This window comes from Myotis davidii, unplaced genomic scaffold (assembly GCF_000327345.1).
Source record: "Myotis davidii unplaced genomic scaffold, ASM32734v1 scaffold115, whole genome shotgun sequence".
NCBI classification, from domain to species: Eukaryota; Metazoa; Chordata; class Mammalia; order Chiroptera; family Vespertilionidae; genus Myotis; species Myotis davidii.
In genome coordinates, this window is record NW_006291010.1 from 4036476 (window position 1) to 4053832 (window position 17357).

Here is a 17357-nt window from a genome sequence, read left to right on the forward strand (position 1 = left end):
CCCCCAGGGAGCGGGCCTAAGCCAGCAGGTGGACATCCCCTGAGGGGTCCCGGACTGCAAGAGGGCACAGGCCGGGCTGAGCAACCCCTCTGAGTGCACAAATTTTAGTGCACTTGGCCTCTAGTTCTGTAATAATTAGTTAAACTGTGTATTTGTTTTATGAATTTTTATATACTAGTATGTGTAATGTCTAACAATAAAAATATTTTTAAGAATAAATAAAAGAAGAAATACAAATGTTTTGATGAGGCTCTGTTTTAGGTGTGAAATGCAGTGTTTTTTTGTGGACCCCAAGAAACACTACTAGAGTGTAAGTTAACTGTGAGTCAAGTATTAAAGCAGAAAAAAAAATAGGACTCTAATATGCAAAACTAAATTTAGAAAAGGATCACACTACAAAATGGAAATTTCTAATTTTGTGCAAAATCCACATGTGGAATTTAAAATTGAGAAAGTAGAGACATTGTTTTATATGATTGGGAGTGCAGTCTTTAGGGATTTTAATGCTCTGCTGCATGATTTATTAGATGGTAGTGCCTAATGATTGGCGATAATATTACTACAGTGTGGCTGATTAGACAGCATAAGTCCGTATTTCAGGAAAAAATTAAGTTTTGATATATTTACCTCCTACTCCCTGAATTAGCTCTGTCTGTTTTGAAATGGTTATGAAGTGTTGTTGTTTTTTTCCAGACTGGAATAACTGGTAATGGATAATACGAACTTGAGAAACTAGTAAAGCGACCAAGTCCAACATTTTAATATTTTAAGAATAGAGACTTTAGCTCCATATATGAGGATTTTGTTACTTTGGGAATGATTCTCTGTTTCTAACAAAAATTCTGTGGTGCAAATATGAGATGATTTATCATCTTTATAACCAATCTGACTGTAACCCTTTCATAATAATATTGGGGATGTAATTTCTTGAATTCCATAACCACTTCTATTTGAGAGAAGAACTCACAAAGAGGAAAATAGTCTGATCTTAAAAACTCTTGATCATGATAAAATTATAATATTACAAAGGAGAAAGAATAAAATGAGAAAATTTAACTTCATGTTTTAGAGAGCATAAGAATGTATTATCCTTTCTGGTAAATGATGACTGTACAAGCACAAGGTTATACATTTCAGTGAAAAGCAATTTTTAAAGGCCTATTTTAAAACACTGTATTATTTCTCTGAACAGACATATTTACTCTTGGGAGTTAAATTACATTGAAAAGACAAAATATAACTCCATCCACCTAAGTGTTAAAGTAATTGATATCTTATCCAGAAAACTTTTTTAATAAACATTACTAACCACAAATCCATTACTGAATATTTATTTATTTAGCAAATAAATCTTGATATTTTCATCAAGAGAAGACAGGATATGCTTATTGTATTACTTTATTATTATTAAAATACAACCATGCGAGAATAAGAATTATACAGAATTGCATCATTTCATTGGCATATATGAATAAAAATCTCAAGAAAAATCTTTATAAGTGAAAACATAATAATTCTGGGGCTGGTGAATTATTATTTGTTTTATATACCCTGACTATTCTGCATGAATCAAACTGATTTTTCTTTAAATAAGAAAAATGGATAGCTACACTGCTAAAAAATTCAGTAATCTTTTCTCCATGAAACATAATACAATACAATTCTATTATAATATGGATTTAAGATTTTGGTAGGTATCACTATATTCCAAAAATAGCAAAGGATACACAGTGTGTTCCTAAGGATGTATAAGTCTGGTTGTCCCACAAGGCAAATTTAAATTTTAACTTTCCTTCATCACTCTCACAGAGCTTATCAGGGCAATAGAATGGGTGTTTTTTTTTTCTCATTATAAATCACTAATTTATTTGGTTGTTCAATAAAAATAAATTAAAAATATTTAAGGCTATATACATTTAAAAAAGACTTTATTTTTATAGTTTTTCCCTTTGAATCTGTTTTTCATGTGGAAATCCCTGACAAGGGGGACTGTGAATGGGGAGCTGGCTAGAGAGAATACACCTCCTGGGGGATCTCTATCGTAAGATCTCTTCCTGCTCATCACTACCACTTCTGCCAGCTATTGCTGGGCTCACGGCACTGTCACGAGATCAAGGAGTAATGAATTCAATACTGTCTAGGCTCGATGAAGGTGACCTGGAGTTGGGCAGAATTTCTGAGTTGGAGGTTTGTCTGCCAGCCCCTGCTGGGGGAATTAAATGTGTTAGTCTCCAAGTTTTAATGATAATAACTACTTATCCAGGAAAAGTTTGATAGGTAGACTCCTCATCCAAGATCTTTGAGGTACGAATATTATGACCTTCATTGTTGACTGTTTATTTAGATGATCTCTATACTTTAGAAATTCTTACTACGGCTTCAATTTCTCCGGCTGCAATGAAAACTACCTAATTGTGTTCTATCTCTCATGGAGCACCAGTATCTCTCCTGAAATGGTATCTTTCTGGGTGGGTCCAAACAAATGTGCATGAGAGCATCCATCTGTAGTTGCCAAGGACGAGTGAATGAGAGGGAGAAGAGACTGTGCACAGACTCTCAAATGTTCCTGAGGATCGAGTTGATTGCATATGGAGGCATGTTTATTCAGTCACTAAGTTCACATGAATTCATTGTGTACATTGTAGTTGGAGTAGTAAGCTGCTTACTTGTTTTGATGTAGGGCAGTGAAGCAGTGACTTAGAATAAAGCTAATTGACTCAACAAACAACAACCCCCAAGTCTCAGGGATCTACAGCAAGAGAATTTTGTTGTTTGCTCCTGTGGGTATTCAATGGGTGACCTTCCACATGTTCATTCAGGGATCCAAGCTTCTTCTGTTTTGTGGCTTCTTTAGTTTCATGGTCCTATCCACTTAGTCAGTGGCTAAGGAAAGAGAGCTCTGTATGGTAGGTATGGTAGGGTATTATGGGCCAGGCCTGGAGGTGGCACACATTATTTCTGTCCATATTCCATTGGCCATTATTTAGTCACAAGCCTCACATAACTGTAAGGAAGGCTGAAATATATTCTAGTTGCATGCATGAGGGGGAAAATAGTTTGGTAAACACCTGGTCAGTCTTTGCCATTTTTGGTGGCAAGGATTCTATTTCCAAATTACTCCCTTGTCTGTTTTCTCCTCTACCATTCATTAGAGTCAGCCTTCCACTGCACAATTAGAACTTAGGTTTTAATTGAAAATATTCTTTAGAAGAGAGGAAAGATATAACCTGAAATATAAATTAATAAAGTCAGATCCTTTCTTAGGAGCAGGTATATTCTAGCACTGCCTAGAATAGCGTCTAGAATATATGTACTCAATAAGTGGTGAATATATGAATAGATGAACAAACTGCCCATCTTCAGTGTAGATCCTCTTCTTGTCCTGAAGATCTTGGGATTCTGGTGTGTGAAGAAAGGGAGAAGAGAAATGGAAGAATAACATAGCAAATCAGAGAGAGGGCTAAAACTATCTCCAATATCTAATAGAGAAGAGAGGATTTCTAGAGTTAAGACTCAAAAGGTGACTGGGTTCACAAACCAGCATTCTGTCAAAGAGAAGCAATCTCAAGAGAGTGGCTCTAAGCTGGGCCAATGTGTACGGTAAAGATGGTTGGTGTGTATATAAAGAAACATCTACTCCATGAGGCAGCACGGGAAACTCATATAGGTGCCCTTGAGTCATCTAATATGCCACATAAATGAGCCCGTCACTGGCTCTGCTCAAGCCAGCAGAGTTGATTTCAAGTTGCACTAGTCATGTAATCAGCCCCTGTATCCTCCTGCACCAGACTTCAAAACAGGACTCTTTCCTCACATGCCCACAGACACCTTTGGACACTGGGTACATCTGAGTTCTGTAAAAGTTGAAATCAGACCAGAGGGAGAAGAAAATCCCATGAAAAGAAAGGAGAAGAAAACTAGTGAATTTTCAGCAGTTCTCAACCTGTGGGTCGCGAACAATGAAAATACATCCATTTACATTACGATTCATAACAGTAGCAAAATTACAGTTATGAAGTAGCAACGAAAATAATTTTATGGTTGGGGGTCACCACAACATGAGGAACTGTATTAAAGGGCCGCGGCATTAGGAAGGTTGAGAACCACTGGATTGGATAGTTAACTGAAGAGACATTAAATGATTAGAGGGGACTGAGACTCCCTATGATGAGATAGAATATATTTTTCATTCTGGGAAGACCAAAGATGAATATGTGCAGGTAAGAGAAAAAAAGAGTCCCATGTTTTAAACATCTCCTGTGTGATTGTCACACCTGCTACATGACGATTTGTTGAAATATAAAACTGAATAAATTTTTTGGCAGGATAGAAGCTACTTAAATTCTATCTACAACGTGGACAGAAGGAGAACCCTGGTTTTTGGGCAGTGCCAGCAAAAGGTGGTAGCTACTCTTCTAGGCCCTATCTCTCTTGTGTGACTCACTTTCTAACTATCGCCCTTGGCTACTGAATACCTACTGAATACCTGCCACCTCCTGCATCAGATATCCAGATGCTAAAGATAACATTTTACCTGCTCTCTTCTTATGCTTTGTGCCTTCACTGACCTTGGAATTTCCTGGGGAAAAGAAGCCATACTACTAGGACTGTGCCCCGTACAGTTAGCAAGAGTGGTTTCACCATCATTCCAGCAATGGCTTTGGGGAGGACATTTTAATCATTTGCAACAGAGACAAGTTATGTCACCAGTGCGATAGCCTCGTTAGCTCAAAGTATAGGTTCTATGGAGCAAAGGACCTAATTAGTCCCAAAGAAATGGAAGTCTAAATTGCCTTTTCTATCTCCCCTTCTTCCTCCTGTGCCTTTCCTCTCTAGGTTCTCGTATAGCACTGTCATACTCCAGGAATTAGTCATTATAAAGTAATAGAAACAATCATTAATAACTTATAATTATCTTCTCTTCCAAAGTGTAAGTTCCTTTAGCATGAGTCATCTTGCCAATGGATCATAATTCATCTTGATAACAGCTTTGATAGAGTTACACGAGACATGAATCTGGCTCATTAATGTTATTATTGTTTTTAAACCATCAGTGACAACAGTGCTCCCCAAGTATTAATTAATCTTCATGACTTCTCTGTAAAGCAAGTTACACGTAACTAAGTTCATTCTACCGGTAGAGAGTTGGCAAACTGGTGATCTCCTCCATGAATCTCTCTCATTACCACCAGAGTTGAGAATAAAATGGAAATAGCTGAATTTGATTCATTTCCATGACACTAGATAGAAATGACTTCTGTGTGCTATTAATGCTCCCCCAACACTCTGTAAGATATCCATGATAAAATAAAAAATGATTTATAACAACTAGCAAAGGATGTAAGTTCTAAAGCATTTTTTTCTCTACTTCCTGACAAAGTATTCAAATGAAATAAGCATCAATGGTGATTATAGCATGCACTGTACTTTCTTCTCTTCCCTTTCTCTGCCCTCAAATTCTCATTGTTCCTTAGGGATTCACTATTTAATCATCACTGGTTAGATTATTTCCTATGTTTCTTCTGAAGAGCTAGAGGTGTAGTAGAAAATTTAAAAAAGGACTCCATAGGATTTAAATTCAATGCTTCCATCACATCTCTGCTCCTATCAGATGGAAATAGTGTAGCTCAATGACAAGGTCATGGGTTCAAATCCATGGCCTGCTGCCACCTATTTGCTGTGCATCTTTGGAAAAAAGCTATTTGTTGTCTCTGATTGCTGTTTTCTTGTTTCTAAATGAGAATCATCTTACTCACTTCATAAGTTATGGGAATAACAAGAGATAATGGATGTAGAATGCCTGGCATATAAAAGTGATCACTAATGGAATACATTACTATAAATCAGTGATGTGGCCTCTAAACCCTGAAAAAAGGAATGAAGGGGCCTTAGTAGGAGGATGTGATAGTAGGTATGTACATTTAGAGATTTTGCTTAACATGCTATTTATTATTAAGAGCCATTAATTCAGAATACGAAAATCCCTGTCTTAATTCAGAATAACACTTGGTACACAGTAGGTAGTAAAATGTGTTTTTGGATGAATAAATAAAAGCAAGTGGCTTCCAAAGACAAAAAGAGGGAAAAAGGAATTGTACTGGTGTTTTGTCCTCTGGGTACACTTGTCTGTCTACATCTCGTATGGCTAGCACTGATCCAAGAATATAAGGCAAGAGGGAGATTTGGGGTGTGAGATAGATGGAGGAAGAAAAAAGTAGAAATAACGGGAACTGGCAAAAAATCTGTCTTCAAGAAATACCATAATCATCTAGTTTATCGATGAAGGATATGGGGAAAGGGTATTTTACTAAAGGTTATTTATTTATTTATTTATTTATTTTAAAAATCTTAGAACTTCTAGGTTTTATTCCTTATCTTAAAATATAGGAACATGATGGCACTAGGAATATCGCGCTAGACTAGACCCATACTGTTAGCCCCACTTAAAACCTTAAAATGACTTTCCATTTCAACTTCTCAGCTAAAAACACCATACCCCTAAAACCAAAACAGAAATGGTTCTCTATTTATTTTTGTTCAATCCTTACCTGAGGAGATGCTTAGAGAGAGGGTGAAGGAGGGAGAGAGAGAATAAGAGATAGAGAGAACAAAACATCTATGTGAGAGAGAAAAATTGCCCTGACTGGAAATCGAACCGACAACCTTTCAGTGCACAGGATGACACTCAACCAACTGAGTCACACCAACAGGCTTCTACTTTATTGGAGATAAAGTATCAACTAATAAGTTGAAGATACTGAATTTTACCTGTGTAGATATAGTCCACATATGCCGGATGAGTTTTTGTGAAAACCTCTTTTACTTTTTCAACTTTATCAGCTCTGATTTTTGTTGCAAATGGTGTGTACATAACTGAGAATGTTTCTGCTCTGGTGATGGCTTCTTCAATCATGGCCTAAGGAGAAGCAAACAACCCATCAATAACAACATATGACTTTTTAAGAATGTAAAATAATATAATTACCTTTATGGATGATTTAAAAATCTATATACTGTACTGCAAAGATAACATATTTTGGTCTTGAATATTCATTAGAATGAAATTTTAATTAGTTCTGGAAATACTATTTCATATTAAGAAAACCAATTAAATGAAGAAAGTTTGTAAACAGACACTTCTGAAATGAGCTTGCTTTAGGATAAAAATAAAAATTCTATTTTCTAAGGTGTCATTTTTTACTTGATTTTAAAAAAATCAAATTCTTAAGTTTAACATAATTATCTTACAGACATTGATGAGCAATTTGTACTTTAAAAAACCTAATTGAAGTATCTAGATCTAACTATTTTCTATAAATAACATGACAAACTAGACACATTTTTTTTTTCTTCTTCCAATACCTGGGGAAGCCTTCTGGAACAAGAAAAACCTTCTCAACATGCACCCAGCAAAGCTTCCCTTCTAACCACATCACAAGAGCTGTTTGAGATGGATTTTGCTATTTAAGAATTTAATGATTTCTTTAGTTTTTCTTTGCTCATATTACCATCCTATATAATAAAAGTGTAGTATGCAAATTGTCCCCTTGACTGGGAGTCCTTCCAGGAGTTCAACCAGGGGGCGGGGCTGGCCTGGGAAAGGGAGGGAGTATCCGGCTGGCCACTGTCAGCCGCTAGGGACCCTACTAGCACATGAATGTCGTGCACTGGGCCTCTAGTTCTTTATAAAGCCCGCCATCACTCTGAACTTTCTGTTTTAAGTAGGCCCATTATTATTTGAAACAGACCAAAAAGAAAGTTAGGAGAAGTTTTTTAAAAAAAGGAATTTATTCCTTTCTTACAACTATTCCTTCTAATGAGACTTGGACATTGAATTCAAAGTAGAAGTGTCTATAGTAATCTTATTTTTCTAAAATTCGCATAAAGGCATATTATAAAAATCTATATTAATGGATAGGAATAATTCTCCTAAGACTGCCAACAACTAATAAGGAATAGTAGTAGATCTGAATTTTCTAACAAAGAAAAACCATTTAACAAACAGCAATTTATATTATTACAGCATAGTATTTGTAAACAAGTTTCTTATTAATATTAAAAGCAATGAAGAGTTGATTTTAAACGTGGAAGCCTAATATAACTTGTTCATTGCCTACTCCATGCATCAGTGACTTCAAATGGCCTCTATGATCATCTATATTGTGTGTAAGAGAGCAGCTTTGAAGGAATTTTCTGGGTACAAAGGATTCTCCTTTCTCTGAGACTCAAATTAGAAAATGACATGAATTTGTAAATTCACATTTTTGAATTTGTTGTGGGGGAAATGTCTGAATGGCTTCATGAAAGACCTTAACATTGCCCACAGCCCTGTCCTTTCCAAGTTGGAGGAACTGGAGGGAAACAGAGAATACAGTTGCCAAACCCAGAGCCATCACTCAGATGGAAGTAGCAGTGGGTTGTGAATGTGCGGCAGGGTTTGGATTCTCAGGCCTGGATGCCAACATGTGTAATATAGGCGGCAGGTTTGGAATTCAGGGACGTGGATTAAGAATTTAACCAAGATGTTTAGGTGCCAGGTTCTAGTCCTCCAGCAAAAATAAAGACTCTTTAGATTGTGTAGGAGAATTTCTTCAGTTGAGTGCTTACATATGGTCACTGCTGGAACCAATCCTGGGATGGCCTAGCCAGACACAAAAAGCAAGTAGCTGTACCTAGAGGCATGAGGAGTGATGTGCTGGAGAGGGAAGCTGTTCTAGATCTCAATTCGAAGGTCACAATCTGACCTTGCTGCCTGTGTAAACTATTCATTCTGTAACAGTTTTCTGGAGCTGCCATAACAAAGTATCATACTTATTTTTATAGTTCCCGAGACTGGAAGTCCAAGATTAAGGTGTTTGCAGGGTTGACTTCTCAGGTCTTTCTCTTCTGCATGTAGTTTGGGTGTGTAGCTTCTCCCTGTGTTTTCACTTGTGGTTTTTTTTCTGTGTATCTGTACTCTAATCTCCTTTTCTTACAGTATTAGGACACCAGTCATGTTGGCTTAAGACCCCTCCAAAGATCTCACTTTAACTGAATCATCCTATTTGAAAATACAATCCCAATCCCCCAAACAGAGTTAGGATTTAAGCATATGAATTTGGGGGGACACACTTCAGCCCATACCAGTTCCTAACACCCAAATAGTTTTTCTGAATACCTTGGTGAAGGATATTTTGCTTTAAGTTCTGGATCAAAACTTTTAGTGTAGGGACTTAATTCCCTGGTTTTCTCCCAGAAAGACATTAACAGTATCGCAGCAAGCCCAGGATAGAAGAAAACAGTCTCTCCCTTTCATTTCTCTTCCAACTGCTGGCAGATGAAGTGACTTCTGCAGGGTAGCTTTGCTAAGCCATCTCACAGCAGGGACAGTAAGACTCATGCCGAAGAGCCTACACCAGCTTTTTTTTTGCAAGTGGCAGAAGTGTGGTTTTTGTGTGGCAGCTTGATCTGCTCCTTTAAGGCACTATATTCTTGGCAGGATGCTCAAGACATTGCATGGAGGTTTTCACAGGGCTCTCCCCGTAGGAGGGGATATGCTGGAGCGCAGCCTCCCTCTCTTCCCTCTCAGAGCCAATAGAAATGGGCTTCTTTTGTGGCTTCTGCCCTCTATCTTGAAGATGGGTAAGGAAGTATGTGCTTGAGCAGAGTGTGTAAGGAAGGATAAGAACTGAATTCCCCATAGAGATACTTTCTCAAAGGAAATTATTATAGCTCCAAGAAGAAATACTGAAATATAGAATAGAAATGAGTATACAAATTACCCTTTAACCAGATCTTGACACATCCTTGTTGTGTTTTAATGTATAACATTTTTTTATTCTTCTGGAGACAAACAATCCTGAGGTTTTGAACCTGGCTCACATTGCTATGGCAAAAGAATGCATATATTTCTGGTACATTATGGAATAACTCCTTAATGAAACAACTTTGAAAAAAATTTAGCTTTATTAAAATCGTGGGAATTTTTTGGTTAGAAACCAAAATATCAGGTTTTCATTTTGTGATGGTAATGTTGAGTTGGGCTTGTCTTTCATGAAGAGTCCGTTATATGCATGTTGGAATACTATTTCCTTCATCCTCATAAAATCCATGCAAGTAGGTATTCCTAGTGAATGAATATTATGATTGTTTTTGTTTTATTTTCAAAATTAACATAATTAGCTTCAAACGAAGCTATATTTGCAAGGTTCTGAGATGGGAACCTTTAATATTTAGTGGCTAATATGGATATTTGTTATTACATTAATCATGACACAATTATAGCCTTAGCTGGTTTTGCTCAGTGGATAGAGCATCAGCCTGTGGACTGAAGGGTCCCAGGTTTGATTCTGGTCAAGGGCATTTCCCCGGATTGCAGGCTAGTGGGTGTGCAGGAGGCAGCCAATCAATGTTTCTCTCTCATTATTGATGTTTCTATCCTTCTTTCTTCCTCTCTGAAATCAATAAAAATATATTTAAAAATAAAATAAAATAAAATAATGATACAATTTTGGATGATGACTAGAATTATCTAGAAAATGGAAATAAATTTTGTGAGCAATATTTTTAAATTAATCTTTTTAAATATATGTGGGTTGAATTTGGATGACTTTATTTTTTTTGAAATTTAGAATTAACCTGAGGAGCAAAGTTTTCTAAAGAACAGAAAATCTTACCTTGAGATTTCCTTATAAGCCTGTAACATTTATGCAATAGCCAGAATTGACATTTTTATGACAATTTTATTAATATAAGTATGTCAGAATAATATATGTAATAATTGAATGCCTCCCATACCTTATGATCAACATTTTAAGGCTGAAATATTACCTTGGATTTATAGTTCTTTTATTAAGCAACCTTCATCATAAATTCTGTATTTTTCTAATGTAAGGGAATATTTGGCAGTTTGCCATTACATTTATCAGCCCAGTGATGTGAAAATTATATTTTTATGCAGTTTAAGGTATTTAAGTTTTTATTTGCATTTATTAGCATTGTCTTGAAACAACCAAAGATTGTATATACAGGTAACTTGTATGTAGCAAAGTAAGCAATTTTTAAAATATAGCTGTTTTGAATTCTCCACTTTGCAACCTGCCCTGTTTAAAAATAGTCATAATAATATTATTTTAAATTCTGAATTATGTAATTTAGTTTTTCAGTGAATGCTGTATAATTTTGGTATATATATATATATATATTGGTTCTCAACCTTCCTAATGCTGTGACCCTTTAATACAGTTCCTCATGTTGTGGTGACCCCAACCATAAAATCATTTTCATTGCTACTTCATAACTGTAAAATCTACTACTGTTTTGAATCATTTTACTACTGTTCTGAATCATAATGTAAATATCTGATATGCAGGATGTATTTTCATTGTTACAAATTGAACATAATTAAAACATAGTGATTAATCACAAAAACAATATGTAATTAGATATGTGTTTTCTGATGGTCTGAGGTGACCCCTGTGAAAGGGTCGTTCGACCCCCAAAGGGGTCGTGACCCACAGGTTGAGAACCGCTGATATAGTGTGTGTGTGTGTGTCTGTCTGTCTACACTACTGTCCACTGTCCAGTCTGGTTAGGGTTAGGGTTAAGGTTTTAATTATACACGATGCTTCCATTAGCTGAATAACTTCAGCATTTAATGCCTAAAATTTACCCTGAATTAATTTTTAATCACTTATATTTTGCAGCAAAATTTTATTTCCAGGTTCTTTTGGCACAGAACTAAGGAGATCTGAGGTATTTCAAAATCACTCAACTTTATAACCAAGGAAGCTGAGAGTGGTGAATTCTGTTGACATACCTGAAGTCACACAATTAGAGGTGAAAGCAAGACAGGAACCAAGGTCTCCTAAACCAACGCTTTCTCTTACCCTGAGCGACTTTTCATCCTTCTAATTAGATTGTAAACTCCTGGGAGCACCAGGTAAGTACTACTTCTCTTTTACTTTTTCTATGACTATGTTAATCCTGTCTTCAAAGACAGCAGTTTGACTCTAACACTAACAGAGAAACAAATGAATCACATCACATCCAACCTAAACCAGGTCAAGATCCTCTTCACAAATTAATCCACACACAGAACAGAATATTTGCCCTTCTCAGCTACTGGTCACAATAACACTGTTTAGTCCACCAGCCACTCATTCGATGTAGGATATGCTATCAGTTTGAATGCCTGTCTCAAAGGGAAACATTTACAAAAATTAGATGAGTGGCTTCTTGATAGGGAAACTTAAATGATGTGCTTGGGTTGGTGTAGCTTGGTGGCAAAGCACATTTAATGTATAAATAGAATTTACAGTACGCTCTTGTTCTAAAGACCCTGAATAATTTTCTGCTTGCGCATTAGAGAAACACTAGCTGATAGAAACTCAGGGTTGTCAGTGTGGGTTTCAGCAGCCTCCAGACTCTTCAGGATGCCACAGCGCTTTTTATTCTTGACGATTTAAGATGACTCACCAAAAGGTACCACAGGAATAAATAGCTACATTACTGCAATTACTTCAGAAGCACAACTCGGTATTACTAGTGAGCTTTAGGCTCTGTGTTTAGGGGTAAATGTTAGCAGAGTGTAAGACCCATTTTGTCGTCGTGCATTCCAGCTCTTTACTCTGTTTAGTTAGTTGATGTTAGGTATCCATTTCCCTAACTGTATGCTGTTTTCTGATCGCATTGCTTGACTGGTGGTTTTGGATTAGGGTATGGCTTGCTGGTGTAAACAGCTGATTAACGACAGTAGGGTTGGGATAAGAACCCTGATGATCTGGTCCCCGACTTGTAATGCTTTTTCCACAAAGCATCTGTTTTATCTCTTGGGCTACGATGCAGATTACTGAGTGGAAAAGCCAAGGATGACCTTGAAAAAGTGTATATGGGGGAAGTCAAAAGAATTCAAGGATGCTTTATTTGAAGACAAAGATGTAGGTTGCATGGATTTTCTGCCATTAGAAAGCAACCTGCCCTTGTACTCTGCCTATGGAAACTTCATTTAATTCATTGATGAATCTGTAAAGCTCATTTGTTAATTAAATGAGGGGTCACTGTGCATTGGGTAAGTGCTGTGGATAAATTATTCTGTTTAATTGTGAAGGCAATACTAGAAAAATAAGCATTGTTATCCCATTTTACAGATGAGAAAAACTGAGTCTTCGTATTAAACAATATGCAGTATTTCACATGGCTACTTTGTGTCAGTGCTTTTTCGGGATTCAAGTCAGTTCTATCTCAGTCAGAGTCTCATGCTCAGAGCTATTTATGTGGTGGGGATGCAAAATGCCGTCCACAGCCCTGACTGGCGCTAAAAGAAGATTTCGAACATAGGAAGCACTCCTTTATAAAGCGTCACAAAGCAGAAATGGAATCCTTAGCAGAAGATGTACTGAAGGAGCCTCCCAACGAGGGAACTGTTCACCTTGGAAGCCAGTAGCTCTACGGCCCTGATGGTGCACAGACGAGGAGGGATGACTGCCTGGAACCCAGGAGGAGCACTGCTGTGCCATGTAGAAAAGCGCCCTTACAGTGCTAGCGTCTAGTGCTCAAAGTTTCTCTTAGGTGTATTCCCAGCTCCCAAGATGTCTTTTCTTCTTCGGGTTTCAGCTTTGCTTGGCAACTAGATACCTCTTCTTTTTCTTTATTCTCTCTCATTTGCTTGCAATTAATCTCTTCCAGGCTTTCGCTCCTCCTAGAGGACTTTTAGAAGGCAACAGATTGCAGGAGGATGCCATTAGGAGGCAGAGGTCCTCCTATATCTGACTTCCCATCATCAAGATGTCTCAGCCCTAACCAGTTTTGCTCAGTGGATAGGGCATCAGCCTGCAGTCTGAAGGGTCCCAGGTTCAATTCCGATCAAGGGCATGTACCTTGGTTGCAGGCTCCTCCCTGGCCTGGGCCCTGGTTGGGGCTCGTGCAGGAGGCAACCAATTGATGTGTTTCTCTCACATCCATATTTCTCTCTGACTTTCCTTCTCTCTAAAAATCAATGGGGAAAATATCCTTGGGTGAGGATTAAAAAAATAAAAAGATGCCTCAGAATGGGGATAAATGAAATGGGAGAGAAATGTAATGAAGTGCTGTCTTCAAGAGACCTGCCACTACACTTCCAAGTTGTTGGTGTCCGTCTTCAGTTTTATCTGATTTGTGTCTTATATACAAACTAGAGGCCCAGTGCACGAATTCGTGGGATCCCTCGGCCTGACCTGTGGGATCGAGCTAAAACTGGCTCTCTGACATACCCAAGGGATCCTGGATTGAGAGAGAATGCAGGCCAGGCCAAGGGACCCCACCGGTACACAATTGGAGCTGGGGAGGGATGCAGGGGGTTGGCCAATCAGGGAGGGACCATGGGAGGGCTCCAGGGTGTGTCCAGCCTGTCTCGCTCAGTCCTGATTAGCCGGACCCCAGCAGCAAGCTGACCTACCGGTTGGACCGTCTGCCCCCTGGTGGTCAGTGCACGTCATAGTGACTGGTCAACCAGTCGACTGTCAACCCCCTGGTAGTCAGTGCACATCATAACAAGCGATTGAGCAGCTTTAGCATATCATTAGCATATTACACTTTGATTGTTTGAACAGACGACCGGACACAGCATATGAGGCTTTTATTATATAGGATGTTAAAGCAGGCCAAGCCCCACCTCATTAAGAATGGATAAAATGAAGACTTGTCAAGCTTTTTTAAAAATTTATTTTTATGTTTTTAAATTTTTTTTATTTCTTTATTGATTAAGGTATTACATATGTGTCCTTATCCCCCCATAACCCCTCCCCCCACTCATGCTCTCATCCTCCTGTTGTCTGTTAGGCTTATATGCATGCATACACTTCCTTTGATTGATGATTGATCTCTCCCCAACCCTCCCTCTAAGGCTGCGGTTCTCAACCTGTGGGTCGCGACCCCTTTGGTGGTCGAACGACCCTTCCACAGGGGTCGCCTAAGACCATCCTGCATATCAGATATTTACATTATGATTCATAACAGTAGCCACATTACAGTTATGAAGTAGCAACGAAAATAATTTATGGTTGGGTCACAACATGAGGAACTGTATTTATTTATTTATTTTTTTCCCTTTCATGCTTTGTTTTTTTTTTATTTTTTTATTGCTTAAATTATTACAAAGGGTATTACATATGTGTCTTCCCCCCCCCACACCCTTGACTATCTCCTGGCCTCCCCCACCTCCCAGCATCCCATGTCCATTGGTTATGCATATATGCATGCATACAAGTCCTTCGGTTGATCTCTTATACCCCTCCCTCCTGCCCCCGGCCTTCCCGCTGCATTTTAACAATCTGTTCGAGGCAGCTCTGCCTCTGTATCTATTACTGTTCAAAAGTTTATAATGGTCTCTATTATCCATGAATGAGTGAGATCATGTGGTATTTTTCCTTCATTGACTGGTTTATTTCACTTAGCATAATGCTCTCCAGTTCCATCTATGCTGTTGCAAATGATAAGGACTCCTTTTTTACTGCAGTGTAGTATTCCATTGTGTAGATGAACCACAGTTTTTTAATCCACTCATCTACTGATGGGCACTTAGGCTGTTTCCAAATCTTAGCTATGGTAAATTGTGCTGCTATGAACATAGGGGTGCATATATCCTTTCTAATTGTTGTTTATAGTTTCTTGGGATATATTCCTAGAAGTGGGATCACTGGGTCAAGTGGGAGCTCCATTTTCAGTTTTTTGAGGAAACTCCACAGTCGCTGCATCAGCAGTGCACGAGGGTTCCTTTTTCTCCACATCCTCTTCAGCACTTGTCGTTTGCTGATTTGTTGATGAAAGCCATTCTGACAGGTGTGAGATGGTACCTCATTGTTGTTTTGATTTGCATCTCTCGGATGATTAGTGACTTTGAGCATGTTTTCATATGTCTTTCAGCTTTCTGTATGTTCTCTTTCGAAAAGTATCTATTTAGGTCCATTGTCCATTTTTTGATTGGGTTGTTTATCTTCCTTTTGTTAAGTGGTATGTGTTCCCTATAAATACTGGCAATTAAACCCTTATAGGTGACAACATTGGCAAATATGGTCTCCCATGCAATGAGCTTTCTTGTTGTTTTGTTGATGGTTTCTTTTGCTGTGTAGAAGCTTTTTATTTTGATGTAGTCCCATTTGTTTATTTTCTCTTTAGTTTCCATTGCCCTAGGAGCTGTGTCGGGAAGATATAGCTTCGGCATATGTATGTGATTTTGCTGCTTGTGGATTCCGCTAATATTTTTATGGTTTCTTGTCTTATGTTTAAGTCCTTTATCCATTTTGAGTTTCTTTTTGTGTATGGTATAAGTTGGTGGTCTAATTTCATTTTTTTGCATATATCTGTCCAATTTCCCCAGCACCATTTATTGAAGAGACTGTCTTGACTCCATTGTATGTTCTTGCCTCCTTTGTCAAATATTAATTGAGCATAGTGGCTTGGGTCAATTTCTGGATTCTCTTTTCTAGTCCATTGGTCTATATGTCTATTCTTGTGCCAGTACAAGGCTGTTTTGAGAACAGTGGCTTTGTAATATAGCTTGATATCTGGTATTGAGATCCCACCTACTTTGTTCTTTCTCAGGTTTGCTGCAGCTATTCAGGGTCTTTTTAAAATTCCAGATGAATTTTTGGAGAGTTCGTTCTAGGTCTGAAATATGCTGTTGATATTTTAATGGAGTGTGCATTGAATTTATAGATTGCTTTGGGTAGTATGGACATTTTAATGATGTTGATTCTATCAATCCATGAATATGGTATGTTCTTCCATCTGTTTATGTCTTCCTCTATCTCTTTTTTCAGTGTCCTGTAGTTTTCTGAGTACAGGTCTTTTACCTCCTTAGTTAAGTTTATTCCTAGGTATCTTTTCTTTTGGTGCAATGGTAAATGGGATTTTTTTTTCTTCCATCATGCTTCTTATCATGTTTGCCATGCCTGTACGTTTGGGCTTGAAATAGTCCTTGTAAGGTTTTCTGGATGTCATTGGCTCTCATAGGCTGACACTTCTGCTTTAGACTGCACTGTATAAAATAGCACATGCTTTCTTGGATGGAAATAGGTTAGCTCAATAGTTACTTAAGATCCTGAGAAAAAGTAAATCATGCCATATGTTAAAGGCTGACATTTAAAATGCCAAAGTCTCATTATATGGAAGAGGGAAGGTTATGAAAAAGAAAATGATCCAACCAGGAACTGCAATACAGGCAGAGCAGCAGGCAGTCTTTAATATTTAGTGAGGAAAACACAATCATATGAGTTCAAGAAAAGAGGAGAATTTATTTTTTATTTTTTAACTTAAATTCTTTATTGTTTAAAGTATTACATAAGTTTCCCTTTTCTCCTATTGACCTCTCTCTGACCTCTCCCACCCTCTGGCACAAGCCC

The 17357-nt window shown here is 37.8% G+C and overlaps 1 protein-coding gene across 1 annotated transcript in view; it reads right to left on the minus strand.

The window, feature by feature from the left end:
• Positions 1 to 17357, minus strand: part of SPATA16 (spermatogenesis associated 16) — a 234774-nt gene that overhangs the window by 61953 nt on the left and 155464 nt on the right. The window contains exon 5 of the mRNA XM_006764120.2: positions 6769 to 6916. Within this exon, the coding sequence (XP_006764183.2) occupies positions 6769 to 6916 (148 nt within the window). The remainder of the gene's footprint in view (positions 1 to 6768; positions 6917 to 17357) is intronic.